The sequence below is a fragment of the Myiozetetes cayanensis genome, unplaced genomic scaffold, assembly GCF_022539395.1.
Source record: "Myiozetetes cayanensis isolate MyiCay16 unplaced genomic scaffold, myiCay2020 scf3, whole genome shotgun sequence".
Classification (NCBI taxonomy): Eukaryota; Metazoa; Chordata; class Aves; order Passeriformes; family Tyrannidae; genus Myiozetetes; species Myiozetetes cayanensis.
This window is the reverse complement of record NW_026087521.1, coordinates 62,964,798-62,992,141: the sequence shown is the minus strand read 5'-3', so window position 1 is coordinate 62,992,141 and position 27,344 is coordinate 62,964,798. Positions and strand designations below refer to the sequence as shown.

Here is a 27,344-nt window from a genome sequence, read left to right as displayed (position 1 = left end):
TGTTTTGAATTGCTATAGGAAAGGAACAAGCAAATTCAGACATCTGCATTTGCTTTCTGTCAAGTTGATTTTGCCTAAGTACTTTAAAGTAAAAGCACTGAAGATTTGCTTTTTTAAAGAGAGGAGTTGGAAAAAGAAGTTTGGTTTCACTTTGCAGTTGAAAAGTTGAAGAAAGAAATAGAGTTATACGGTGCTTTCGTGAGGGCACAGCACCTGTCTGAAGTCACACTGATTGCCTCACATCACATCACATGTATTGCTTCACTACAGGTAGAAAAACAACTACCAAATACATTCCATCTTTCACAAAATTTGAAACCAGTTTTTGGAAGTGCATTTAGAGTAGAAAACAGAACTTTACAGGCAAGGCATGGTTTGTATTCCTTATGTTGCCTTTTCTGGTTATGTCCTGTCCTGCTTGGTGTATTAAAGACCATATTTACCTCAGAATTACTCCATCACTGAGGGATGAACTTGCACAAAAATGAAAAATTTATTCCTTTGGCTGTCAGTCTCCTTGTAAAAAGCATGAATATTTTGTATTTTTTTCTACCTTAACTGTAGGGAAAGAATATACAGAGTGTAGGTAGGCAATCAGCTATTGGGTTACTTCACCCTTCCATTTTTCTTAAGGAATTTAATGTGGTAGTATTTGATTATTGATGAAATAGTTTATTAGAGTTCCCATGCTTACTTGCCAGTTCAACTTTATTCTGTGCTTAAAGCACAAGCCTCTGTGTGTAAGTACTGGCCTGCCAGACGTGTGAAAGATTACTCTGGAAAGAGAAACAACAAATTACAAAGGCACATGTATAATTCTAGGAAATAGGGGGAAACTTTTCTCCATATTTTGTTTTAATATATTATTTTAAGCACTGAATATTACAGGTTTGTTTCTTGTTTAACAATTTGAGAAATTTTAAAAGCTCTGTAATCATTCTGAGCTCTAACACTCCTAAATAATAAGTATTATCAGTTACTTTAAATGCTATATTTGCCATTTTTCTAGTTGTTCATACTCAGTTTTTGCTGTTTTGCTACTTATCCTCCAAGAAACACCCTTGTCGGTGTTGTGTTGTAACTTCAGTTTGAAAATTGAATGTAAAGAATGATAAGGCTCTCAACTTCCATTTTAGTTTGGTTAACAATTGCATCTGTTTGGTTTTTTTAATGTTTCTTTGCTTTTGTTGGTTTGCTGTATTTCTCTGTGTTGTTAACAGTAGAACTGAAAACCATACTTAAACCTGGTTAGCCTTTCTGTTCTGTTATTTATAACATAGATCAAAGCTCCCTAGTCTTTCTGTTCAGTTCTCCCTATTTATACAATGGTTTAAATGCCAGAAGAGTTTGTGAGATTGAACGGATAAAATTGCACAAATATACAATATTAATAGTAATATTGAATTCACGGAGTCTTTTGTACCAGCCTGTTTAATCTGATAGTTCTAGATGAAAGCATCGCTGAGTAGTAGGAATTCACTTTGTTGTCATTCTTTTCTCTTATAGTGAAGAGGTCTGTATTTTGTCCGCGTCTGGCACAGCAGCTGTACTGAACCCTAGGTTCCTTCAGGATGGCACCATGGAAGGCTGTTTGGAACAAAGGTTGTCATGGCAGCCTGGCTTCTTTTCCATAGGGTCAGAGAAGGGAGAGGTTGATTTTTTTCCTCAGAGCCAAGATAGTTCTTCTCTATTAGGGTAGGTTACAGTGTTACAGTGCAGGATGCGGGACCAACCACTTTACTGCTTTTCACTAACAACAACAACCACAGAAGTAATGGAACTCTGCACCAAATTAGATATTCTGTTTTTATTTCTAACAGTCTGAATAAGGTAACACGTTTGACTACTAACACAGATCATAACTCAGTTTTTTTTTCTTTGCTGCTCTTCAGGTATCTTTCTCAACTTTATATCACACTATAAAAATGACAGATGTTTGATAAATGATGTAAGGCAAAAGCAGCTGTAGCTGTAATATGTGTATATATGCTCTCTATACTATTTAAGAGCTGCGTGGGAGATTAAATAGCTTGATTGTGAAACAAAGATGGTATCAGATTATTACAAAATGTTGTATTTGAAGTTTATGAACAAAATTGTGAAACTGAAGGACAAACATGAAGTTTCCATTCGGTTCTGCTTTTGCAAATAAAATTTGAAGAATGGGTATTGCCAAACAGTTATTTTGGGGAAAAAATAATTAAATTCACTAATGCATATTGGTAACTTGTTATGTGTTCATCAAGATAGTGTTTAAATATTTCAAGGGATTATTGTACCTGTAAGCAAGGCTATTTATCACACTTTAGCATTCTCATTACTTTTTCCATAACAAACCAGCCAGTGTGGTATTATTTATTATTCTTTTTTGGCCATTATCTTCTGGTGTAGATAGACTTTTAAAAATTGTAGCCAGAACAAAAATACTTGGTCTTGTAGTCCTTATATGATGGAGAGAAAGAAGTGTCATGTTTATAATGTAAAGAAAATTGCACTTTTATCAAAATATGTATTTCGATGCTGCTCAGAGTCTTGGCATACTTGAGACAAAATATGTTTGCCAAAGTCTTTTGATAAATAATATTCCAAATCTATCAGATTTGCTTAAGCACCTCTTCAAAATCACTGAGAATTGTTTATGTGAAACAGAATCAATCTGCAGTGATGCAGTTAGCCTGTGCTTTCCTTGGTCATATTTTTATAGTGGTCATTCCTGGGTATTGTTTGTGCAGGAGTGGGACTAAGTGTTTTAGGTGGATAACTCAAGTTTTACCTAATACCTTATCTTAGGAAATAATCTTGCTATTCTTCTTACAATGTTAATATATATTGTGCTGCTTCTCAGGATGGTTGATTTGTTGTTTATATTCTGCTGCTTGGGTTTATGTAGGTTTTTGGACACAATCAATGTAAAAGAGACTTTTCATTGTGTTTGGTGCAGCATCCAACTGTTGTACCATGGACTACATTTAGAAGTTATTCCTAAAGGCAGCTCAGTAATGGTTTATATAAGTTGTATTTTTTCTCAATCCTGCATAACAAGTTTCAATGCAAATTTTATTTATAGTGTTTTAGCTAGTACCATTTAACCTAACTGTATTCTTCTAATTCATATAATGTAATACTTATCACATTGGTATAATGGAGCAGTGTAGAGCTGCAGTGTATAATTTAAGTAGGTTTCTGTAGTGTTTATACACATGCACTTATTTATCATTGTTAAAAAGATGCAGATGTTTTAAGCATGTTCTCCATAATGTATTTTTAGGATTGAAGAAGCTTCACCACCAGGTTGTGGATTTTGCCATATACCATATGATGAATTGAACATGCCATTCCCTGCTCACCTCACTTACTGTTACAACTGCAGGAAGCAGAAAGTTCCTGATGTCCTTTTCACCACAATTGATCTTCCAGTAGAAGCAATAGTTATTGGCAAGGGATGTCTTATTCAAGCCAGGTATCTATCAAAATGTTTCCTTAGTAAAGTTTTGGAGAGCCTTGAAATAATTCCTGTTGCTAAAATCCAGTATGTCATCAAACTTCATATTCTTATGTTGAATTGCTAGGTATTAGGGAACAGGAGAAAGGAAAAGGAGGACAACCTACTCCTCCCTCTGTGTTGTGTCACATCTGTTGATGGGCATCTGTGAATTTACCCATGTTGATAAACATTTGCTAAATGTTCTGCTTTTATTTTTAATTGCCAGTGAAAATTGTTACATTTTTTTCTGACTGGATGTGAACTTTTTCATGCTTTTACTTGCTATTTGGGACAGCTGACATGGTTAGATACAGCTCTTCCACTGGAAACTTAATCATCATAGAATTGTTTGGGTTGGAAGGGGACCTTGAAGATCATTGAGTTCCAGCTCCCTTGCTTGTGGGCAGGTTCACCTTCATGAACTGTTTCAGTCAGTTGTGTTAATTCTGTGCTGATGTCCATAACTGAACGTCATCTCTGTGGAATGGTTGGCTACGTCCTGTTTATGCTGTGGTCTTTGGCTTTGGAAAAGGGAAAAAAGTGGTTTGGAGTGGGAAAGAAGGAAGGACCCATACAGTCTGTATGGGTGGCCAGCCACGTGGATAAATAGCTGATTGGACATTTGGGCTGAGACAGTAGTGCTTTATGTTTTGTAACCTACCTGGATGGCCATGACAAGTGTAAGTGAGTCTGTAGTGGGACCTGTCCTGTTGAATCTATTCATGATGTGGATGGGATGATGGACTGCTTTTTCTTCAGGTTTGCCTGTTACACCACAGTGAGTGGAACCAGTCCATATGGTACCTGTTCATTTTTGTCCTCCTCTGAGAGTAGGACAGACATCAGGAAATGATAGAGCAAGTTTGGAGGGCCAGCAAGGGAGTAAGGAGTACCTCTCCTATGCTGACAAGCTTCAGGTGCTGGACTTGTTCAGTCTGGAGACAGAAGGGATTTAGGGACACTTAATAACAACCTGCCAGTATCTGGAAGGAGGTTATAGAGCACGTGTAGCCAGGGTCTGCACAGTGAGAGGCTGAGGCCCAACTAAGGGAAGACAGATTCAGAGTGCATGAAAAACCACTTACCCATGAGGACAGTCAGGGGCGGGGATGATTGCCTTGGGGGTTGTGCAGTCTCCATATTTGGGGAATTTTCAAGACATGACTGGCCAAAGCTCTAAGTGATTCTGCCACTCTGCTCAGGTGAGACCCCATCTGCAGTGCTGCATCCAACTCTGGGGCCCCAGCACAGGAAGGCCATGAACTGTTGGAGCAAGCCCAGAGGAAGCCAGGTTGATTAGAGGGATGGAAGAAAGGCTGAGAGAATTGGGATTGTTTACCCTGGAGAAGAGAAGGCTTTGGGGTGACCCAGTTGGGGCTTCTCAGTACCTGAAAGGAGCCTACAAGAAAGGCAGAGAGACTATTTACAAGGGCCTAGAGTGACAGGACAAGGGAGAATGGCTTCAAACTGACAGAGAATAGCTTTGGATTGGGTATTGGAAAGAAATTCTTTATTATGAGGGTGATGAGACACTGGCCCAGCTTGCCCAGAGAAGTTTTGGATGCCCCAGTCCTGGAGATGTTCAAATCTAGATTGGATGGGGCTCTGAGCAACCTGGTCTAGTGAAAGGTGTCCCTGCCCTCAGCAAGAGGGTTGGAGCTGGATTATCTTTAAGGTCCCTTCCAACCCAGGCCATTCTATGATTTAACTCTGTATTTAACACCATTTTGGACATTTACTTTGTGTTACTCAGTGGTCCCCATTCTGTCTCTGGAGCACTTGCAGATGTCTCATTTTCTCAAGATTTCATTTCTTAAAACATTCCCATTCCTCAGAAAACACCCCCAAAAACTGACAAAACAAAAAACTGAAGCTATAGAAAGATTTTGACGTGAACTTGTTGTAATTTAGTGAGCTAGTATGTTTTCCTGATCATGTCCATAACAAATGAGGTCCATAGAAGGAAGCGTTGCCTGTTTGTAAACCTAAAATGGACAGTTGGCATGTGCTGCTTTTGAACAAAATTTCTCTCTGAAAGTATCACTGGTGTGGGCTTTGAATTTCAGCTTTTAGGACTAGACCCAAAGAATGGAATAAGACTGACATAATATAGCCAGAGATGGAATTGCTATATTCTCTTTTATTCTTTTAAGATAAGTGCTTTCAGTCCAGTTAATGCTTGAGCTGTGAGGGCACTTGGGTGGGTTTTTTCTTTATTCCAATGTCTGTTTTCAATAACTGTATTAATAGGAATGTTTAAAGTTTTACCAGTAGATGTCGTTTCCTGTGCTGGTACCTGAAGTGTTTGATGTTTGCAGCAAGAGAAATGAATGTTTACACTTGGGGTCTTACTCAAAGCAAAGCTGAAAATACAGATTTTCAGATGACACAGTCTGAAGGATATCTTGTAAAGAACTGGCATTTTATTTTACAGTTGCAGCAATCCAGAAGAATATACCTCATCAGTTCTGAGGCTCAATTGAAAAGGGCTACTGCAGGAGCTATCCCTTGAAATAATTTTTTTTTTTGAGGGGGTATAATGGTGGTGTTTAACAGCTACCAGACAACTTGCAATAGCAAGAGAGCTGTGTTTGTCTACAGAATTTGTGGTGAAATGATCAGGGCAAAGTTTTAACAGTTGCTGCTATGTGATAGGAGTGTTAATATGTTTAGCTAAACATCCAGTAGATGCTTATCAGGAATCTGTAGATAAGGTCTTAATGTTGCATATTTATTCTATGCTGTCAGACTGTTATGACAAAAATCCTGTGTGATGAGTGTTGTTTCTGTCTGATAACAGTCCTTAAGCGTATTTTAAGAAATGAGGTATCATTCAGTGATTTGCAAAAAATGCATTATGTGTAATTTTGTATTTGATAATCTGCTTTGATAAGGAATATTTTTGAATGCTGGTGAAGGTTATGTATTGTTCTGTTTGATAAGTTTACTTTTTATGTTACCCATTTTAAATGCTAATATAATACAGTTTAATATAATACAGTTTCTATAAAAAGTCAAATCTTACTTATTGAGACTCAGTGCCTCCATCTGCCTTGATCTTCCTGATGATAATTTAGTATTTTACTGGATTTTAAAATACGCTAAAAAGAAACTGATTGTATTCAGTTATACAATGAGGAAAAAACTTCAAAATCCCCTGTGATGACTTTGAATCTTCACTAGTCCATTAGGACTCTGTGTGTGCTGATCTCTGCTGATCTGACGCGCTGCTCTGCCTTGTCAGGTTATGCCGTCTGAAGAAGAAAGCTCAAGCTGAAGCAAATGCGACCTCAATCAGTAACCTCCTGCCATTCATGGAGTATGAAGTGCACACACAGCTGATGAATAAACTGAAGCTGAGAGGAATGAATGCTCTGTTTGGGCTGAGAATCCAGATCACCGTGGGGGAAAATATGCTGATGGGGTTAGCAGTGAGTACAGTTTGAATCTTCAGTTTCTTTGGCTTTCTTACAGTATTTTTTTAAGAAGACATACCAATGTTGGGGAATTCGGAGTGACTAGAGATAGTAAAAGGTCATTTAAAGAATAAATGAACTGATGGAAAGGAGCAAGGTGTTTCATTATTGTCAAATCAGGGCAGACTGTCTTTCGTCACCAGAGAAGGAAGATTCAAATCTCTTGAAACATTATTATAGGACAAGATTACTAGAAAGGGGATGAGAGGAAAAGAGACATGAAATGGTTTAATGGCATAAATTTCAGAAAAATGATTGTGTTCTTTAAAGGTCCTGTGAAAGAGGTCCCTGTTCCTCAAATTGCGTTACAGTTCCATGACAAGTAAGGTCAGTTTAGTCTCAGTAAATCTTCTGGTTAGTTGCCAATGAGAGGAAAGTTTGTTGCCTCCTCAGTGATGGCACTGAAGAAATAAGTGATAGATTGGAAGTGTCTTAGAGTCAAGAACTGTTCATTAACAATATTTTTCTAACCCCATTCTGTCATGTTGGGTTATTATAGTGAAATGTCCTGGTTCTTCCTGCATCAGAGGGTGTTTGGGTAATACTGACTAGCTTGCATGTTCTTTTTGTCTTTCATGATCTGTTTTCTCCAAATAGAAATAGGATTGCCACAACTTCAGTGATACTGTAAATGGTTGAGTCAAGTTTTAAATCCTCAAAACCATCACTTGCTTATGCAAAATATCCTAGGGCAGAGGTTTTAATTTTTAACCTTTTCAGAATTTTTAGGCAAGGTCAAGCGCTCCACTATGGAGAAGTCCCATGAGAAGGAGAGAACGAATAGTGGGATTTTTTTCTTCATAGGTGAACAGGAGAGAGAAATCCATTTACTGTGGCAAGAGGCCGTGCTGTTAATGCATGTCACAGTGCTGTCTGCTCCAGCACGAGCATTATGGAAAACTTTATCTGCAGATGTTCGAAGTACATGCTTATGTAATTGTCTTTTTCCTTAATGACTTTTTGAAAGTCTGCAACAGGTGTGTATCTAGCAGCTTTGCCAACACCTGGTGGTATTCAGATTGCTGGGAAGACTCCAAATGATGGCACCTATGAGCAGCACATATCTCATATGCAAAAGAAAATAAATGACACGATAGCAAAAAACAAGGAACTTTATGAGATTAATCCTCCAGTAAGTAAATCCTTTGTTCTTTAAAATAAAACATTCTGAGTCAAACACACACTCCATGTCTCCTTAGCAACTGAATCATTTAGAACATAAGTTTCTTTATTAATAGAGATCTTTTTTGCTCTATTTTGGGAAGCTACTGGATTTTTCAGATCTCTTTAGCCACATAGCCAAAAGAGTCCTGAAGAAATCTGTAACTTCTGGGAGTGAACCAGGATGTCTGTGTCATATTATGTGTTGTTTTACATTAAAAATTATTCGGTCTCGACCTTGGTTTGGATGAAATCCATAGCACTTTTCGCTCAGCTAGGAACTTTCATACAGTATCTCAATCTTTGAGATTTTTCAAGATCAGTACAGGCATAATATTAATTAAGAAGTTTACAATAATAACCTGTACTGGTAATTTTAAAATCAAACTTCAAGAAAGCAGTAGAAACCAGGGGCAGGAGTTGGACTTTGATCCTTGTGAATCCCTTCCAACTCAGGATATTCTGTTCCATGATTCTGTGATTCTCAATCAGTTTGTACTTATTTAGATTTATTTCACAGTAAAATTGTTTTCAGAATGTTCTGATTCTTAGAACTGTTAACAAGTTGTTTCTGATTGAAATTATTTCTAAGCTATGTAGAACGTCTGATAATTCTTATATCCTTTTTAGGAACTACCTGAAGAAATCATAGGGTCTCCCATTCCAGAGCCAAGACAACGTTCCAGGCTATTAAGATCCCAGTCAGAAAGCTCCGATGAAGTTACAGAGCTTGACCTTTCACATGGGAAAAAGGATGCTTTTGTCTTGGAGGTGATAAATGTTTTCAGTACTCATGTCCATACTTTTCTTTTCCTCAAATATATATCTTAAAAAAGAACAGAGAAAAGTTTTCTTACTCATTTCCAAGGACAGTTCTTAAATTTCTTAAAAGTGTTAAGTATTGGATTTTGCTTTGTCTCTCTTATTCTGTTCACTTAAAGCACATCTATATTATGCCTAGGGACAGTATCTGAAAAAAGATTGCCCTGCTGTTCATGGACATGTAGCAATATCTAGAATAATAATTAAGAGCTGTTAAGAAATGCCCTTCTGCCTACTTCAAGCAGCAGATCAGACTGATCAAAAACTTAAATATATTTTTATAAACATTGAGGTTCTGTGTTGTCACACTTCAGCAAAAAAAAAAAAAAGCTTCTATATTCTTCCTGTTTCAAAGCTCTTATTGTTATAGTTGAATATTCAGAATAATTAGTTTCCAGAACTGGTGGTATTCAAAGCATTCAAAAAACTGCATGTGTTAAGAAAGCAAATAAAAGAAGACTTGCTTTTCTGAATTTCAGCTGATGCTCTTCACAATCAAAGAATTCATAGCTTCCAACAATACCTTCCAGTTCTTTCTACAGTTAGAACTAGAAAGAAGAACACCTGTAGATAAAGAACTTCTCTGTTCACTAAAATTCAGTGGTGTGATTTCAACATTTTACAGTTTTGAAGGAAAGTCAGGAAGTATTAAAGAAAGGCTAGAGTTCTGATCATCCTGTAGATACAGGTATTACAAATACCTGTCCCTGGCTAAGAAAACACTTTTAAATTACAGCCTGTAATTGCAGCCTAAGGTACATTCAAGACTGGTAATCTTCACAAATCACCATCTTCTTAGAAAGTAATCTGGATGAAAAGTTGTAGATAGAGAGAATAAGAGAGTGGAAAAATAACAGGTTGGGAGAGGTTGGTATAATAAATTCAGATAGGTTCGTGCTTCTGCTCTTCTTTGGTTCTCCAGTGCATTACAAAGTAAACTGGAAAGTCCCTAAAAGTAACTTTGATGCCAGTTCACTCTCACATTAAAAAGGGAAGAGGGCAGTTTTCAGCAAGTATTTTTTGCAGCTGGTCTTAACAGGGTTTTGGGTTTAATGTCATCATCTGACAGGAGTAGAATTATTTCCTCAGAACAAAAGTTATGATTGGTGCTCTCTGAGGCACTTTAGTGAAAATCAGAAAATACTTTGCTAAGTGCAAAAGGGGTTGAAAAATGAAGGATTTTGTAAGGCATTAAAAGACACAAACCAAAAACAAAACCCCAAAAAAGCAAACCCAAAGACTACTAAATACTGTACAAAACATAAGCCCAGCCTTCATTTCACTTGTAAAGGCTGTCAAATAGAAGAGAGGTAGTGATAATAAAAACTCAGCATACTTTTTCTGTCCACTTGCCTCATGAAGTGTGATACATTATACCAAAGATCAGCTGGTTGAGTGGAGTTGGAACAAGAGAAGTTTTAAGGTTTCTTCCAACCCAAACCATTCTATGATTCTGTGTTTATATACTACAAGCAGAGTGCAGCTCTTTTTCTACAGTTTTGGAGAATTCTTCCTTCTACCTTATTTATTAACTCCAGTATGGGCTCTAGATCCCCATGTGGAAGGTAAAAAAATCTAAGTACACTGTAGTGTACTGTAGAGTGCATTAAAATGGTGCTAATGCTAGCAAGAAAAATAAGATCTGATGTTTAAGGAATGTGTTGGTCCTAGAATGTGCATCCCTGTGTTTTGGCAGTTCAGTCTTTATAGAAAAAAAGACTACTGCTTTTGTTAAGAGACTGGATGTCAGAAACAATATTACAGAAACTTTAATTAGGCTCCTGACTGACCTGTTCAAGAGTAAAATCATTGTTCACTGGAAATATGTAAGAAAAAGTGCACTGTGATGAGGAAATGCTAAGAGGTGCTGGGAAGGCAATTGTGAAAGGTAAAGCTGTCTGGATTTTTTTTATTATTTGGGTTTTTGGAGTTTCTGAGGAAAAAAAAAAGAAGACAAACCGTCTTGAAGAGGGACAAGGAGAAACAATACTTGACAGAGAACCTTTTAATAATGGATTATTAAATGATGTCCAAAATACTTGCAAGAACATGTTGGAAGTTAGAGGTTAAACTTGGATCTATTGCAGATCAATAAGGCAGAATAATCCTAAAGACACATGACAGAAGTACTGAAGGTAGCAGGGCAGGTAGCAGTCTGATCTAAAAGAAGGTTGAATGGAATAGAGGCTATTTGGACTGGAAGAAATAGTAATCCCAAATTCACCTTTTCCCATTTAATTTTCTTCTTTCTAAGCAAGGGTTTAAAAATGCTGGAAAGATTTTCATGTGTCTTTAGGACAGGCAAAGAATAATAATTGTAATAAACATCAGTGTAATATAGCTTAGCTGGAAAAAGCTATAAGTTATTATGTGGAACCTTGTTCAGCATTTTAAGTTGTTTTACAAAGCCTCTCTATATTATTATCTACTGCACTTTCTGTGTGTTCTGTGCACATAGCTTTATACAGTCTAATTAAGAGAACTATTTTTCAAGTGTTAAGCATATCAAAGGCTACTAGTTAAGATTCAGAGGTCTGGTTCATAGAATCCTTTTCAAAAATCTCAGCTGAGCTGCCAGATATACATCTTACTTCTTACTGACAGAGCAATGTGATTTTCATCAATTATTCCTTTTTACAGATTGATGATACAGATGCAATGGAAGATGTACATTCTTTACTGACAGATGTTCCACCACCTTCTGGTATAGTTAAAACTATATTTTTCTACTTTATGCTGTAGACTGCAAAAGGAAAAAAATAGAACTAGTTTTATTAAAAATTATTTTAGAAAATGCCAGTAGAACTGAAAATATTATTGTTTCTGAAGATTTTAGACTAAATTACTAATTTTTAGGTTTCAAGTCAATTTAAGGAGAACAGAAAACTAATTATTGCCTTGTATCAATCATTTTTATGCAATTTGTGGATGTATAGATATCTGTCATACCCTCCCTGATGGAACTCCTGGATCTGGATAAGAGATTAATGTAGTTGCTCTGGACATTTGGTTGTCCTTGTCTTCCTTGTTGTCATTGTGAGTCTCCCCATGTTTCTTCTGAGCAAATATCCGTTTCCTTCCTAATAACTGGTATAAGTGTCTATAATTTTGAGTCCTGTTGAGCTCAGAACTATCCTTGTCATAGTTATCTATTATTACCACCAAATCTTTTCTTCCTCATTGATTATCCATTGTCCTGCTACAGTTGAATTTACTACCCTAAAATAAGGCCATCAGCAATTACCTCATTTTATCCTCTTTTGCAGATAAGTTATGAATATGCTTGAAGCATAAAATCCTGAGTTACAGATGTCTCTACTGTGAAAATGGAGAATTTATTTTGTCTCTCTTTTTCCAATCTTATAATAATTGCATTTCCTTCAATGACACTTCATTCTGTTAGTTTGGCAGAGAGTCCTTGGTGAAGGAACTTACCAAATGCTTTCTGACGTCCCAAGTATGCTGGTTCAGTCAGAGGCTTCTTGAGAGCTTGTGAGCCATGACTGTTCTTTAGTAAAGTCTTCTCAGTGTCTTGTTTTCCCATCTGCCCATGAACTCCCTTTTCTGGAATAGCTGCTATGGGCCACTAAAAGAAACATCTGTATTAGGCAAATAATTAATAGATCCCAGTCATTAAGAGCTGCTCACTCCTTGAAGATTAAAAAATCCTCTCCTCTGGTAGTGGAGCAGGTTTAAGTTAAGAGCTCAATGCCATTTAGTCAGCTGTTTGATTTTTTTGCCTTTTCTCTTGTTTATATGAATCTTTATTTTTCATTTGCCCACTTATCTCCTTTAGACACATCTCTAAGATGGATTCTCTTATGGAAAATAAACACGAGACTGGTTTTCCACTGTTGTGGAAAGCTCTACTTGCAGTGGTGAACACTGATGTAAAAAAATAAAAAGGCATGTTTTCTGCTCTCGTGTTACCATCTCTTCATATTCTTGCCATATCTTACTTGATTCTTTAATATGATTTCTGCTTTTGATGTTCTGACAGAAAATCTATTAATATTTATATCTTCTGCAAGCTGCTACACAATTTCTTTTCTAGCTTATTTATTGCTTTTATATTGGCCCTACCAGATGGGCTGCTTTTCTGCTTATTTAACTGTATCTTCAGACTTCCAGGATTGCCTATTTGCTGTTTATGACTTTTCTTACTTTGTTGTTCAGTTATTTTCTGTTAAGTGCTGTTTGTTTGCACTCAGTCTCTAGGTAGTTTCTTTACAGCATCTCTCTGCTGTGTGTCAAAGGTTGGCTTTTTAGCTTTTCCTTTTCACGCCTTGTTGATAGATTTCCTCATTTGTACACAGTTTATCTATTAGAAATTAGGCAGAGCAGTTGTGGATTTTGGGTGTTTGCCCTCCCTTCAAGAATACTACATTTGTTTTTTTGAATGTCAACCTCATTCCTGGTGTATTATTTAATATTCAAAACTACATGAGAGAAAATACTTGCAAAACATCAAGGCCACATGTTTCTTTAGAAGTATTTTATATGTCATTGTATAAAATAGACTTTCCCAAATATTTTCTTCACAGGTTTTTACAGTTGCAACACAGAAATTATGCCCGGTATAAATAACTGGACACCAGAAATTCAGGTAAGGTTATTTATTCAAAGAAAACTGGAACTTTTTGCTAATTGTGTTGAAATATGCTCTAGTAATTTAAATATCTATTAGAGAGCCCTACTTTTCAAAGATAAATTAAAAGGAAATTAGGTTGGAAATAAAAGTAATATTTTGGTAAGAAAAACAGGGTATGAGAACCTGTGGGTTTTTTTCAGTGCTGTTGTTTAACAGAGAACCTAATATAAAAGTATAAAAGTAATTACAGTAAATATGAACTTGAAGATTTTGTGGTTTTTTAAGATCTTGGCTGGATTTTGAAGCCTCTTAAACAGATTGTTGGCTGTGTTACTTAGCATGAGGTACTGAGCATAATAACATGTTATGCATTATTTTCCTTCATTATGAATTTGTTTTGGTTTTAATATATTGGATAAACTATATTTCCTCATATTGGCAAACAAAAAATAAGTGTGCTTGTTTCTAATTCAGATGTTCACAGCAGTAAGAGTATCCAGATTAAGCAACATTAACCCAACAAATCAAACACTTAATAAGAACTTTAATGATATCTGTGAGAATCTGTTGAAGGTAAGAATCTTAAATATTTTTTTAATTGTTCAAATAGGAGCAAAGTAAACTTAGGCTATACTGAAAATAACATATGTTTCATAATTACCTTTTGAAATTAGACTACAAAGTGTCTGTAATTCGTTTATAAGTTGCTCTAAAACTAAATTCAGCCTTTTTAGTATATTAAGGGTTTTGAAAGCTTTTTGAATTTGAAGGAATCCTGGCATTCTGTCCTGACTTTTCACACGTGTAATTCTTCTTTAGGAAGAAATTAATACAGAATCATAGAATTAAATAGATTGGGAAAGATCTCTGAGATTGAGTCCAACCTTTGACCAAACCCCACTGTGTCTACTAGACATATGATCACTTCTGCTATGAAAAGAGTTTTGATTCTTAACTTCTCTACAATAAACCATAGATTTGTATTTTGAGTGACACAAATATCTTTTTTTCAACAGAGCTTGTATTTTAAACTCCGATCCATGGTTCCCTGCTGTCTTTGCCATGTAAACTTCACAGTTGCTCTACCAGAGGATGAATTAGTTCAGGTAAGTGAACTGCTGCTTTTGGCTGTCAGCATGTAGGCATGGCAGTCTGGGCCTTTAATTGGTGTTTGCTGCTCAGAGTGAATTGGGCTGTGATTTGATTTATTTGTATGTCTTGTGAATTCAGAAGTGAAACTCGAGTTCATTCTTTTTCCTCACTGACCATTGTGGCCTTGAGTTCACCAGTTTTGGTGAACTGAACCAGAGAATGGGTCAGCTTGGAAGGCACCACAGTGGATCATCTGGTCCCATCTCCCTTCTCAAGCAGGATCATCCCTAGAGCACATGGCACAGGATTGTGTCCAGACAGTTCTGAAATATCCCCAGGGAGGAAGACTCCACACCCTCTTTGGGCAGCCTGTTCTGTTGCACAGTAAAGAAGTTTTTCCTCATGTTCAGGTGGAAGTTCCTGTGCATCAGTTTGTGCCTGTTGCTGCCATTGTAACTGTCTCATTTTTTCTTGCCATTTCAAGATGATGTGTTGTATTTTCATTATTTTTAGACAAAATGGGGTTTTTTTAGAAGTATAGCATCATTATTGTGTTCAGTTAAACACCATTTTCTCTTACAAATACAATGATCACGAATTTCAATGATCTTTTTAAATGTCTGTTCACAAAGAGAAAGGAAAGAACTGATGAACAAATCCACAAATATGGGACAAACACTGTCAGGTGTATGATCTAAGAACAGACCTTACTATTACCTTTTAGGCTCTGCTGTTGAGGGTTTTAATGGGTATGCTTAGATGATTTTTTCCCCCATATTCTGTTTCTATGCCAAAAGCTGCTTGTTTTCAAAATTATTTTTGCAGATTGCACAAGATATTAAGTTACCTAATAAGCTGTTTCTGATTTGCAGATTGCAGTCACAGCTGTTGCAATTACATATGACAAAAATCAAGCATTACAAACCAACAAAGCCCCTACAGAAAAATCACAACAAAGAGGTAAATATTGTAATGAAAAGAGATAGTATTTTTCTTTCCTTTTTTAGTTTCCCCCCGGTACTTAATGAGTCTGCATTTTAATTTCAGTGACATATAAATATTTTTACAGGGAAGTTTTTTCAAAACATAGAGGTTGTTTAGAGTTCATATATGTACCTCCAGCAGGATGACTTACTTATTAAGTATTTAGGTATTTGCTTTACAATATCAACAAACTTACAGTAACACAAGGATAAAATTTGGTATTTCCTTATTCCATTTACCATATTTCTTTGATTATTTTTAACTAAACGAATTAGAGTAACAGAGGATGACATTTCCATTGTATTTTGAAACGTGGTGTAAGTCATCAGAGAATACTTGTTCTTATAAGCACCAAATTTTGTCCTTACTTCAAGAAAGTAGAAAATAAATGATTCATAACACTTAATGAAAAAACCCTTCTGAAATCCCTTAAGCAGGTCAGTAATGGTTTTGGAGATCAGTGAAGCATATGGAATATGGAGGGAATAGAAGGCACTGCTATAATCTGCATATGTCATCTTGCTAATGAAGCACCATCTTATGCTAGAAATGTATATATGCAATCTGGAAATGGGAATTCAGACAGAATTTTGAAGATGCTAGATTCTGAGGAATGGAATTAGGTAGAAGACAGAGCCATATGTTTCTAAAACATTAGTTATAGCTGACTTCTTCAGCATATTGTTTTCTTTCATGTGAAATAAATCCAAATGTTAATTTTTACTGTAATGTTTAGCTGACATAGATCCAACTGCAGAATCAAAACTAAAATGCATGAATTCACTTGGTATTTTTTCCTAAAAATACTAAATCAGATCCTGTTCAATGGAACACAGATTCTGTTCAGTGTTGCAGCTGGATTTATTGTCAGACATCTAACTGTCCCTACAGAACTATTTACACTTGCTGAAAAAATCTATTCCAGTCAGAACTGACTAAATTGAATCTGCTAATTATTACTTGCAAATCTTATTTTGGGGGTCAGTTATCAATTGGGAATATTTTCATTGTTGAAGCATCTACAGACAATGAAGAACAGCTACAATTTCCATTGGAACTTTGCTCTGATCCGCTTGCTTCTCAACCATTCTCTCCAGCTAAAGGTCAGTTAAGTGGAGGAATGTTCAGCTACTGCTTTTTATTGATTTTTGAGTTCTGATCTTTCATGGTTCCTATGGCTTTAAAATATCTGTACTTTCACATGCTTTAAATATTCTTTTCTACCTAAGCATAATTTTGACTTTTGAAGTCAAATTTTTTGATTCACATAGGATGAGTTGGCTAATAATTCTGTTGGTTTTTCTATAGATTTCCTGTATCAGTTCTATCTTTACATTTATAATGTTGAACATACTGCAAACGACTGGGTGTTTGGTGTCATTTGACTTCATTATAAATTACCTAATAATTAGGCTTGCTGCATATTGCTTTGCTTCTGTAAATGGCCCATGGAAAATACCTCCATTTCTCAGCCTCCGATAATTAATCTGATTGTTTTCATGGTGGGAAATACTTTATCTAGTATTGGTTGCATGCTGATTTTTTTTTTTTGAGTGAAAGGAGCCAAAACTTGTGTAGTAAATAATTTGTACAGTGCAGCACATTTCAGCTGTTAAACAGCTGCTTTGTCTTACCTGAGATAGAGCAGCATTTCAAGAATGGTTGTCACAGTTTTTCTACGGCTGCATGAAAAGTCAGGTGGTCATTCATTGAAATCACCCATCTTTGCTTCCTTCTCCACTGTTGGATTATCCACTCACCAAAATGGCTATTGAAAGGAAACTTGGTATCTGTGAATTACTGTAAACGTTTTTTTTCTAAAATGTTCAAGAGCTCCTTTTTTTTTTTGCCCATTACATCAGTTGTATAAAGAAGGCTACCTGTCACATTTACATGTCCTTTCAGAGATCATATTAATTTCAGCAATAATATTCTCGTTGCTTTGCATTTTTCTTAAACCATTTGCATGTGCTTAACTTTTAGTTGGTCACATTGTGATACTGTTGACCTTTTATTTTCAAAAAGAGGAGCTATCCAGAAATATTCAGACACTGGAGAGCGTCTCTCTCACTGTTAGTGGACTGTGGTACCTGTGTACTGGGCACTGACCAGTGGAGGGCAGCCTGTTCCCATGTATCCCTTTTCCTGACGTTCTTCTCATTCCATATCGTGCTGTTCACAGCCTTAGAGCTTTTTAGCTGGATAACTATTCCATCTGTCATTTCTTCACATCTAGAGTTGAGCTTTCATTGTAGTTACATTTATTTAGCAGCTCATTTAATATATTGCTACTTTTCTATGGGATTGTTATTTTAAAAATATTTGTGTACAACCTGCTACAATAATTAATTTTAATAAATAATCATATTAAAATTACAAGATAGATTTAGTAAAGTTAGTGGTTTATAGTAATTCTGTCTCTTATCAAAGAACATAGGATACCATAAAGAGGGAGTGGTTTTTTATATTTTACTCTAAAATTTTTTATAAGAATCATAGAATTGTTTGGGTTGGAAGGGACCTTAAAGCTCATCCAGTTCCAACCCCCCTGCCATGGGCAGGGACACGTTTCAGTAGACCAGGTTGCTCAGAGCCCCATCCAGCCTGGGCTTGAGCACTTCCAGGGATGGGGCACCCACAGCTCCTGAGGGCAACCTGTGCCAGTGCCTCGCCACTCTCACAGGAAAGAATTTTTTCCTGATATCTAATCTAAACCTACTGTATTCCAGTTTGAAGCCGTTTCCCCTTGTCCTGTTGCTACATGCCCTTGTAAATAGTTTCTCTCCATCTTTCTTGAAAGATGTCCTGCACTGTGTGACTCTGGTAAATATATTCTCTGAACGGGCTTAATTTTGTCTTATTAGAAACCCTGGAGGGTGCAAGTTCCCACACAGGTATTCCTGCTGCTCAGAGAGGTGAGTTTACTTTTTTTAGCCATATGCCAGCACAGAAAGAGCATTCTTGGACTATTGGTATACTCTTTTTGGATGTGTCTTAATCCAGGAAGCGTTTACTAGTTAACTGAGAATGCATGCTCTGGTGTGGCTTAATGATATCATAATATTTTGATGTGTTTTTTAACGACATAAGTCAGATTTGTTAACAATAAGTGACTCTCTGTCAGATATATTGAATACCACTTTATCTGACAGAAAACTAGTTCCCTGAAAGAGCTGTTTTGCTTGTCTTAATTTGAAGTTAGCATGTGTTCCTTCCGTTTCTTCAGGGTAATGAAGAAACGGTGTTTGCAAACCCTTTTTTTATTTTTAAAGATACGCAAACACCCCTGCAACTAATACCAAAAAGTCATAGCAGAAACAACTCTTACTTCTTATTGTAATGATAGTGGGAGGAGATGTTGGAGGGAGGATGTTGGGGCAAGAAGACAGCGTTTTGTAAGAATTCATTTGTGTTTAAAACCGAGGTGTTGTTTCAGCTTGTGACTCTTATCCTCATCACCAAAGCTTTTTTTTTCAGTCTGTAGGTTAGTTCTTGATAAAGACAGTTGGGAAGTTTAAATTATGATCAGCAGCTCTTGGTGAGGAAAAGAACAGCAATGAAAATTGAAATTAAAAAAGGCTTAAAATAAAGTTAAAGAAGCCAGAACTTAATACCTAAACTGAGATTAAAAAAAAACTAATCTGGCATAAGTCATTAATGACTGTATTTGCATGTTTTTTCAGTGATGAAGTCCCAGTCAGGCAGTTGGTTCAGAGCTGGGACATCACCAGAAATTGGTATACTGGTTTGGACAAGTCCAAAGCTCTACTGTAACTTTTCCTTTAAACAGACCTGGAAGGGGATGGTTGTTCTCTCTCAGTAATTGCTTCCTCAAAAGGAGCATTGAGATGAGCAAGAGACATCATCCATATTTTTTTTCTGTTGTTTTTTTTTTTCTTCTTTTGTTTTTCTGTCTGTGTTTTCAGCAACGTCAGTTGATTACAGTTCCTTTGCAGACAGATGCAACAACTGGATAGAGCTCATTAAACTGAAAGCTCAGACCATAAGGCGCGGATCAATTAAGACAAGTAGGCGGCTGTTTCTACCACGTTATGATAATCTGAGACATATCTCTGATTTCCCAGTGGTGACTAGTGGAGTTCTCTGCCCAGCAGTAGCATTTGCAGATCACGCGTAGAATGAATTCTGAGTGTGAAAACTGCCGACATTGTTGACGTCTCTGTAAGCTCGCGTAGGGTTTATGAACCAGTAGCATAAAAAGCCAAATACAGCATTTCTGTTCACTTAGTAAAAATTAGCTCTCGATAAATGTGTACGCCTACTAATTGTGTAACATGCACTGCATGGATGTAGGTGTATGTATGATCTTGGAAAATTTGGGGTGAGAAACAGGAAGCAATCACCAAGGTGACAGTCAAGGCAATGGTCACTAAATTAGCAAGTGGTGAGTTGTTTTTTAGTAGTTCTTTGGCCACAGGTCTGACTATCTTGCTTAAATTAGCAGAGATTAATACCTGTTTTAATGGAAAATGCTGCACTGGGGAAACACAACAACTTTCACACTTCCTGTAATTTGTTCCTCCAGCAGAATACGTATTTTCAAAATGTTGGCACTTTTTTCTTTACCTTCACTTTATAACTGATCGTTGTATGTGCAGCTGCTCGCCTCAATGTTTTCCTTTGCAGGAATGCCACTCTTCCAAATAAATGCCATTTCAGCTTTTTGTCTCCTTTTGCATGCTTTGCATGATGATTTCCTTTCTCACGTGGTATGGCTGAGCATCACAGGCAGCTGAATGTTGTCACCAAGCTATTTGGAAACCGTAAAGAGGAGTTTTTGTGTTTTGGGAAACGGTGGTCGACCCTGATAGTTACTTTCTCCTCTTTTTTTCCCATCTTTTCAGCTGCTTCACTTGATAAAGCGAGTCCATTGGCTGAGGGATACTTACGGCACCGTTCTGTTCCGTCGTGCACCAACTCTACCGTCTCAGTTGTTAAGATGACACCTCTTTCTTTTCTACCTGGGGCTAAAATAACCAAATATCTCGGGATAATCAACATGTTTTTTATACGAGAAACCACTTCTTTGCGTGAGGTGAGCTGCGTGCCAGGGATTAGCGTTTTTTGGTTAACTGTGATGATCAGAGGTAAATATCTGAAGAGGTTTGTGTTGAGGTATGGCACAGCCAGGGAGCAGGATTTGTGTCACTTGAGGGCAGGTGCTGAGTGGGGAGTAAGTTCTATTACACTGGTTTTGTCGGAGAACACAGAGAGCTGCTTTGTGTTTGGCAACATTAGGAAAGGGTTACTTAACCACTGCCATTGCTGTTGAATTGGATAGAATACTAAACCAATGAGTTCTGAGACAGAACTATGTAGAAAAAATGGATCTTTGACCAACAGTGATAGCTGGGATCATTTGATCCCAAACCAGAGATTAAGTTAAACGCTGAAAGAAATAAATTTGTAGAATCACAGAATGGCCTGGGTTGGAAGGGATGTTAAAGATCATCTAGTTCCAAACCCCTACCACCAGAACAAATCATGTATTCTTCTCTCTTTTAGCAAACTCAGTGATTAACTTTCACAGTGTATTTGGATTTTAAATTCTTTGGTTAACACGAGGTTACCCATGTCATAGGTAACTGTTGTGCTGATTTTTAACATTGCACTCTGTGCATTCTCTGTAACAAAACTCTGTGTGATGAAGTCAAAAACTACACCAGGGAGTCTATAACCACACAACCAGGTTACAGGTGTAGCTAGTGACACTCAAACAGTGTCTCCAGTCTGGGTCTGGAAAACAAATAAACCTCTGAGCATGCCAAAATGCAAGCCATGTTCATTATAATTTTCATGTCCTTTGGGGAAATAACTGCATCTTTCTGCTTTTGGCCATAGAAATAGAGTGTACCTCTTGCCTGGTTTGTCAATGCTGAAGGGGGTGCTGTTTCTTACTGATTACACATGGATAAAATTACAGAGCAGATGTTAATAAAGATGATCAACCTTCATGAGAAGGAGCTGTGAGCTCTCTAGAGAAACTTCGATCAGACAAACATCGTGTTTGGATTTTGCAAGTTACAGCCCCTTTTAACTTGGGAAATCTACGTGTGAGAAGGACAGTATTTTCAAAAGGTTGTACAGTCAGACCAGGGAAATGGTTACATGACATTTTATATGAAGTGCAGCTTCTGTAGATACAAGTTCAGTAGCTGATAAGCAGCTTTGGTAACTGTGATAGCAGATCCCAAGACAGATTTTGGGACAGGGTTGCTCAAGAATTTGGTTCAGCTCCTCCACGAAGTTGGGACAGTTGTACAGTCTCTGGAATATTGTCAGTGTGCTGTTTCCAGCACCCAGGGCAGCTAATTTAAATTGCTTCAGCTACACAGGCTGCAGTACAAGCTAGTTGTAACACTGGTTGCACAGTATTGCCCTGAGGCTGTAACAGAGTGAACAGGGCAGTTATTATATCCCAATTCCAGCAATGTGCTTCAGGTTCCACAGGAAAGTAATTAGCAGCATTTGTGTTGTTATTGCTTCCAGAATATCAAGGCCCTATGAATGCTCTCATAGGCTGAAATGTATAACCAGAATCAAAAATGAATGATAATTTAAAGTCTGATTGATCCAGTAGTTTTAGGTTTTGCTGTTTACAGGTGGGTATTTGTAATCTTTTTGTTACTTGTCACCATTCAACTTTGTATTAGGCTTACAATGTATTTTTTCCCTATCAGTTGCTGTAACTGTTAAAACACTTGGACAAAATCATAATTTCATGATAAACTTGCATTGAATTTTGAATTGTTATACTTGCCCTTTTGTTTGTAAATTTTCCTCCAAGATATGTTTTTCTGATGTCTTTATGAGTCTGTTCAAGGTAGATTATACTTCTTCCAGTGGATATGAGTACAGCCCATATAATTTCAGTTTAGTTCAATCTCTTTTTCTGCCTGCCTCTTTCATTTTCATCAGTGGCACACACATACACACACATGTGGGAAGTCTGGTGGTCTTGCCTTTCACTTTCATTTTGAAATTTTACAGATGTTTTGAACCAATAGTGAGCTCTGTTTGATCAGTTTATTTTCTTAGTTTTTTCTGTGGACTTTTACTTTTTTGGTTGGTTGCCTGGTTGGTGTATGTTTTCCCCCACTGTGTTGTTCACATTCTTTCATAAGAGTTATCTAGGAAAATCCATACTTAGTTGTTTTCCTTCTCCTTTCACATCAGTTTAAATTATTCAACTTTGCACCAAAGAAGTAAAAATTCCCCACAAGCACCATCAAGTCAAAAAAATTAATGAAATGGGATGGCTAGAAGTTCCTTTGGGCTTCAAGGAGGAAAATAAAATAAATAGCTTGAATAGCTCAAGTCTCTGCTCTGTCCCTTGCTTACTTCTTATTTTGAAGGATCGTTTCTTTACTGAGTGTTGAGAACTAATGACAGTCATTAACATAGATGAAGTTGGAGTGATCAGAGGTAATGGCCACTCCTTGCTGGTAGTTTCCAGGAAGTCTAAATCTCTCTTAATCTTCAGTATGAATTATTCTTTATTTGCTTTCCAGTTATCAAAAAAAAAAAAAAAAAGAGGGCAATATCCTTCCTGATGAAAGAATAAAGTTGTTATTGAACTGTCATTGAAATGTTAAATGTCCCTGCAGAGGTGTAGGAATGTCTGAAAAGCATGGGTATATGTAATATGCTGACTGCAGAGAATGAGTCACAAATGAATAACCTGCTTGTCATACTTTCCCTCAGACAGTAAGTTCATAGAATCACTGAGTGGTTTGGGTTGGAAGGGACCTTAAAGATCATCTCATTCCAACCCCCTGGCATGGGCAGTGACACCTTCCACTAGACCAGGTTTCTCAAAGCCCCATCCAACCAGGGATGGGGTATCCACAAATTCTCTGGGATGAATTTCTTCCTAATATCTAATCTAAACCTGTGCTGTGTCAGTGTGCAGCCATTCCCCCTTGTCCTGTCACTCCAGGCCCTTTTAAATAGTCTCTCTCCATCTGATCTTTTAACTGTGACCAGCTAAACAGTGAATAACTTTTAACTTCTCTACAATACACCGTTTAGGATGCACTGAAATATTCAGCTTATAAATATTTAAGAAAAGTATTCATCATCTTGTATCTAGTCCTAACATAACATGTAATATATGTTTTTCCATTTTAGGAGGGCGGTGTCAGTGGTTTTCTCCATGCTTTTATTGCTGAAGTGTTTGCAATGGTGAGAGCTCACGTTGCAGCTCTAGGGGGGAATGCAGTTGTCTCCTACATAATGAAGCAGTGTGTTTTCATGGAGAATCCGAACAAAAATCAGGTAAATTAGGATGTGAAGTAACAGTGCTGTTGTGGTTAGTGTGATACAAATACACATTTGATGTATTTAAAAACCAGCAGCTCTGGAGAGCCGTGTCTGCATAACACTTCTGGATGTCTTGTGATAATGTTTGAAGAAGCCAAGAGACTTCTCAAACATCTGCCTTAAAACACAATTAGGAATAGGCTTCAGAAATACCCAGATGGGTAAAAATACTGAGTTTACTAGAATGAAGTAAATTGCAGGAAACAGATGCACAGTAGTGCTGAACTTACTTAGTTTTCCTGATGTTGCAGTGCAGGATTTTCATCCCAACTCCCTGTAAAAATACCTGGAGTTGCTGATATAAAATGCTCCATTTTGTACATAAAAGGACAAAGCTTTATTAGTAACGACTAACAATTAAATATGATAATTTTGGTAAATGGAATATGTTCAAAACAGTAGTGAAAGCAAGTACAGCTACCAGATGTTTCATTTGTGGTGTCTTACAAGACTCCATCTGCATGTTTGATAGCACGCAAGTGAGTGAATATAAAAGAAATTATGGCACAGATTGCGTCACTAATAAATTCTAATGATTTGTCTTTCTCCTGATCCCCACTGACCTTTCTGTGTAGTTAGATCTAGCAGATATATGTAAACATAAAATATGTTATTGTTTAATGTTTGGTAACTGTGTATTGTCTTTTCTTCCAGGCTCAGTGTTTAATAAATGTCAGTGGTGATGCCGTCATTTTTGTCCGTGAGTCTGAGCTGGAAACGTTACCAGCACAGCCTTCTACGGCTGTTCCTCAGCCCACCAGTTCTGCAGGAGATGTCACAACATGAAGACAGAAAAAGTGAAATAGTCTCTGCCAAATATGAAGATTATTTAGAGTGTGGGAATGTTTAGGTTTGCATCTTCAAAATCAGTCTCCATAACATTCATAGCCAAAATCCGAGACAATCACCTTTTTTTTTGTTTGGTTGGTTTTTTTGTTTGTTTGTTTCTTTTTTGTTTTTTTTATGGTTTAACTTTATGTAAGAGTCAGGGCAGTGTACTGGTTCTTTTGTTACAATTCCAGGCTGCAGTGAAACCTAGGCAGCAGGTGAAGCACTGAGAGTGTGGATTAGAATAGCAGGCATCACATGGAACTGTGGAATTAAGCAAAAGTTCTGTTGTATTTTTGAGCTGTTCAACAGGACCACAATGAGTTGTAATTCAGAACCATTTCTGAGGTTGGATGTCATACGAGCTGACTCTCAGGTCGAGGTGGGAAGGAGGTGATTTTGTTAGCAGCCTTTGTCCAAGGAGCGAGAGATTTGTGTCCAGGCCAAGAAAATGCAGGCTGGAACCTGAATTTCCCTTGGAGTGTAGAGTGTGAAGAGGGAAAAGCAGCACCAAAAAGTCACAGTTTGAATTTCTGCACACTAAAACTATTTTTATTTTTCTTTCATTTTTCTTTTTTTCTTTTCTTTTTCCTTTTTTTTTTTTTTTTTTAATGCTGGGGGTTTTTGTTTTTTTCCTGTGGACTGTTTGTGAACTGCTGGCTTATTTTTTTTATAATCATTACTATACAGCAGATGTTCGGGGTGGGTATTTGAGAGGTGTGAGTTTTTTTTTTATTATTTTGTTCTTTGTTTTTAAAAAGGTGCCAGACCACAGTGCTGTGTTCCTGGGCATGCCTGTCATGGGGGGTGGGAGGGAAAGAACAAAAAGTTCCAAAGTGCTGTTTGGTGCTATTAAATCATGTTCACTTCAATATTGACAAAACAAGTCTTTCTGTTATTTAAGGTTTTGTGGAAGAATTGTCCTGAGGTTCATTTTCTTAAGGCTTGAGTGGTCTCTTGCAAGGATGACATAAAGTGTCCCCCAAAAGTCAGCTGTGCAGAGGTTATTCTGCAGCCTCCTTCCCATTAAACATCTGGGAAACACCTGGCTGATTGGAGACAGATTTATGTCTGTGGCACTGGTTTCTGCAGGTTGGTTTTGTGTTTGGGGGTTTGTTTGAGGTTTCCTGTTTGGTTTTGTTCTTTTCCAGCATTGTAGCTGGGAAATGAAGGTACTGCAAAGAAAGGAAATTTGTCATTTCCAGTAAATGTCTGAAAGGTGAAGATATTTTAATGTAAAAAAAAAAAATCAAAAAGCATACTTTGATTTGAAGATGCATTCCTACTTAATTCTGACAATGTCGTACATGGAACTTGAACAAAGATGTAAACTTGAATGTAAATATCCTGTTTAGTGTTGAAATTAAACAATGGCATGATTATTTGTTAAAACTAATTATTTCATTGTAAATGAGCATGAAAATCATTCTTGCACAATAAATTTCTTTATAAAATTTATTGCCTTTTTATATGTGTAATAGGTAAATGTGTAATGATGTAATACCTGCCTACTGAAGAGGTCCCACCCTGATTCGCCTCAGAGGAACATTTTTTGTATAGAATGTTACAACCTCATTTGTATCCTGGGCTGAAAATTGTGTCCTTGGCTGCATCCAAAGCTGGGGGGGATTCTGCCCATCTGCTGTGGCACCTGCAGTGCTGCCTCCAGCTCTGGGGGGTCCCCAGCCCAGGCAGGGACAGTGACCAGGAAGGAGCAAGTCCAGAGGAAGCCACCAAGGTGGTTAGAGGGATGGAGCACCTGTGCTGTGAGGAAAGGCTGAGAGAGTTGGGGTTGTTCAGCCTGGCTTTGGGGTGACCTAACTGGGGCTTTCCAGTACGTGGAGAGGAGTCTACAAGAGAGATGGAGAGAGACTCTTAACAAGTCATGGAGTGACAGGACAAGAGGGAATGGCTTTGAACTGAAAGATTTTGAGTAGGTTTAGATTAGATACTAGGAAAAAATTCCTTACTTGTGAGGCTGGTGAGGCACTGGAGCTGGTTGCCCAAAGAAGTTGTGGCTGCCCCATCCCTGGCAGTGTCCAGGTTGGATGGAGCTCTGAGCAGCATGGTCTAGTGGAAGGTTTGGAGAGCCCCCAACAACCCTCAAACACCCTCCTCAACACCAGCCCCCCAGCTGATGAATACAACCCCAACTGTTCTATGATCCTACAGTACTGATATTTTGGAGAGTTAATTACCCTTTGTATTTGAAGTGTTTGAATTTGGTCCTTTCCAGAACACGTCACTAATACACCTAATCAGCTTTCCAATTTCTACAGCTGTTGCAGCCAAAGCTGCTATGAATTAATTCGCCTGTGAACAGTTGCAGCTCTCTTGATTATTTTGCAAGGCAAATCTTGTTCCCCTTTGAAGCTGATGGCAGAATATGAATAACTTCAAAAGGTCTTGGATCTGGCACAAGAAGTTGTTTTCAGCATAAGTATTCAGCATGAAATATTATCTGAAGTAGCACACTACAGTAGCTGGTTTTGATTATTTTTCTTTTTGAGGGGTGGTGGTTGCTTCTATGGAAGCATTAATGTCATCTTTTCATTTCTAGCTG

General features: G+C 37.3%; 1 protein-coding gene across 25 annotated transcripts in view; it reads left to right on the top strand.

The window, feature by feature from the left end:
• C2CD5 (C2 calcium dependent domain containing 5) overlaps window positions 1–26,235 on the top strand; it is a 65,922-nt gene extending 39,687 nt beyond the window's left edge. For 10 of the 25 annotated variants that reach the window (XM_050325148.1, XM_050325174.1, XM_050325173.1 and 7 more), the window contains 16 exons: window positions 1,507–1,695; window positions 3,269–3,460; window positions 6,729–6,915; window positions 7,928–8,092; window positions 8,752–8,892; window positions 11,584–11,647; window positions 13,488–13,549; window positions 14,009–14,107; window positions 14,551–14,640; window positions 15,499–15,586; window positions 16,627–16,713; window positions 18,475–18,525; window positions 19,537–19,638; window positions 20,476–20,666; window positions 23,762–23,908; window positions 24,608–26,235. In XM_050325148.1, coding sequence (XP_050181105.1) covers window positions 1,507–1,695; window positions 3,269–3,460; window positions 6,729–6,915; window positions 7,928–8,092; window positions 8,752–8,892; window positions 11,584–11,647; window positions 13,488–13,549; window positions 14,009–14,107; window positions 14,551–14,640; window positions 15,499–15,586; window positions 16,627–16,713; window positions 18,475–18,525; window positions 19,537–19,638; window positions 20,476–20,666; window positions 23,762–23,908; window positions 24,608–24,739 — 1,987 coding nt within the window. In that variant the 3' untranslated portion in view covers window positions 24,740–26,235. The remainder of the gene's footprint in view (window positions 1–1,506; window positions 1,696–3,268; window positions 3,461–6,728; window positions 6,916–7,927; window positions 8,093–8,751; window positions 8,893–11,583; window positions 11,648–13,487; window positions 13,550–14,008; window positions 14,108–14,550; window positions 14,641–15,498; window positions 15,587–16,626; window positions 16,714–18,474; window positions 18,526–19,536; window positions 19,639–20,475; window positions 20,667–23,761; window positions 23,909–24,607) is intronic. The other 15 variants (XM_050325175.1, XM_050325163.1, XM_050325159.1 and 12 more) reach the window with 5 other exon arrangements.
• The last annotated feature ends 1,109 nt before the right edge of the window (window positions 26,236–27,344 follow it).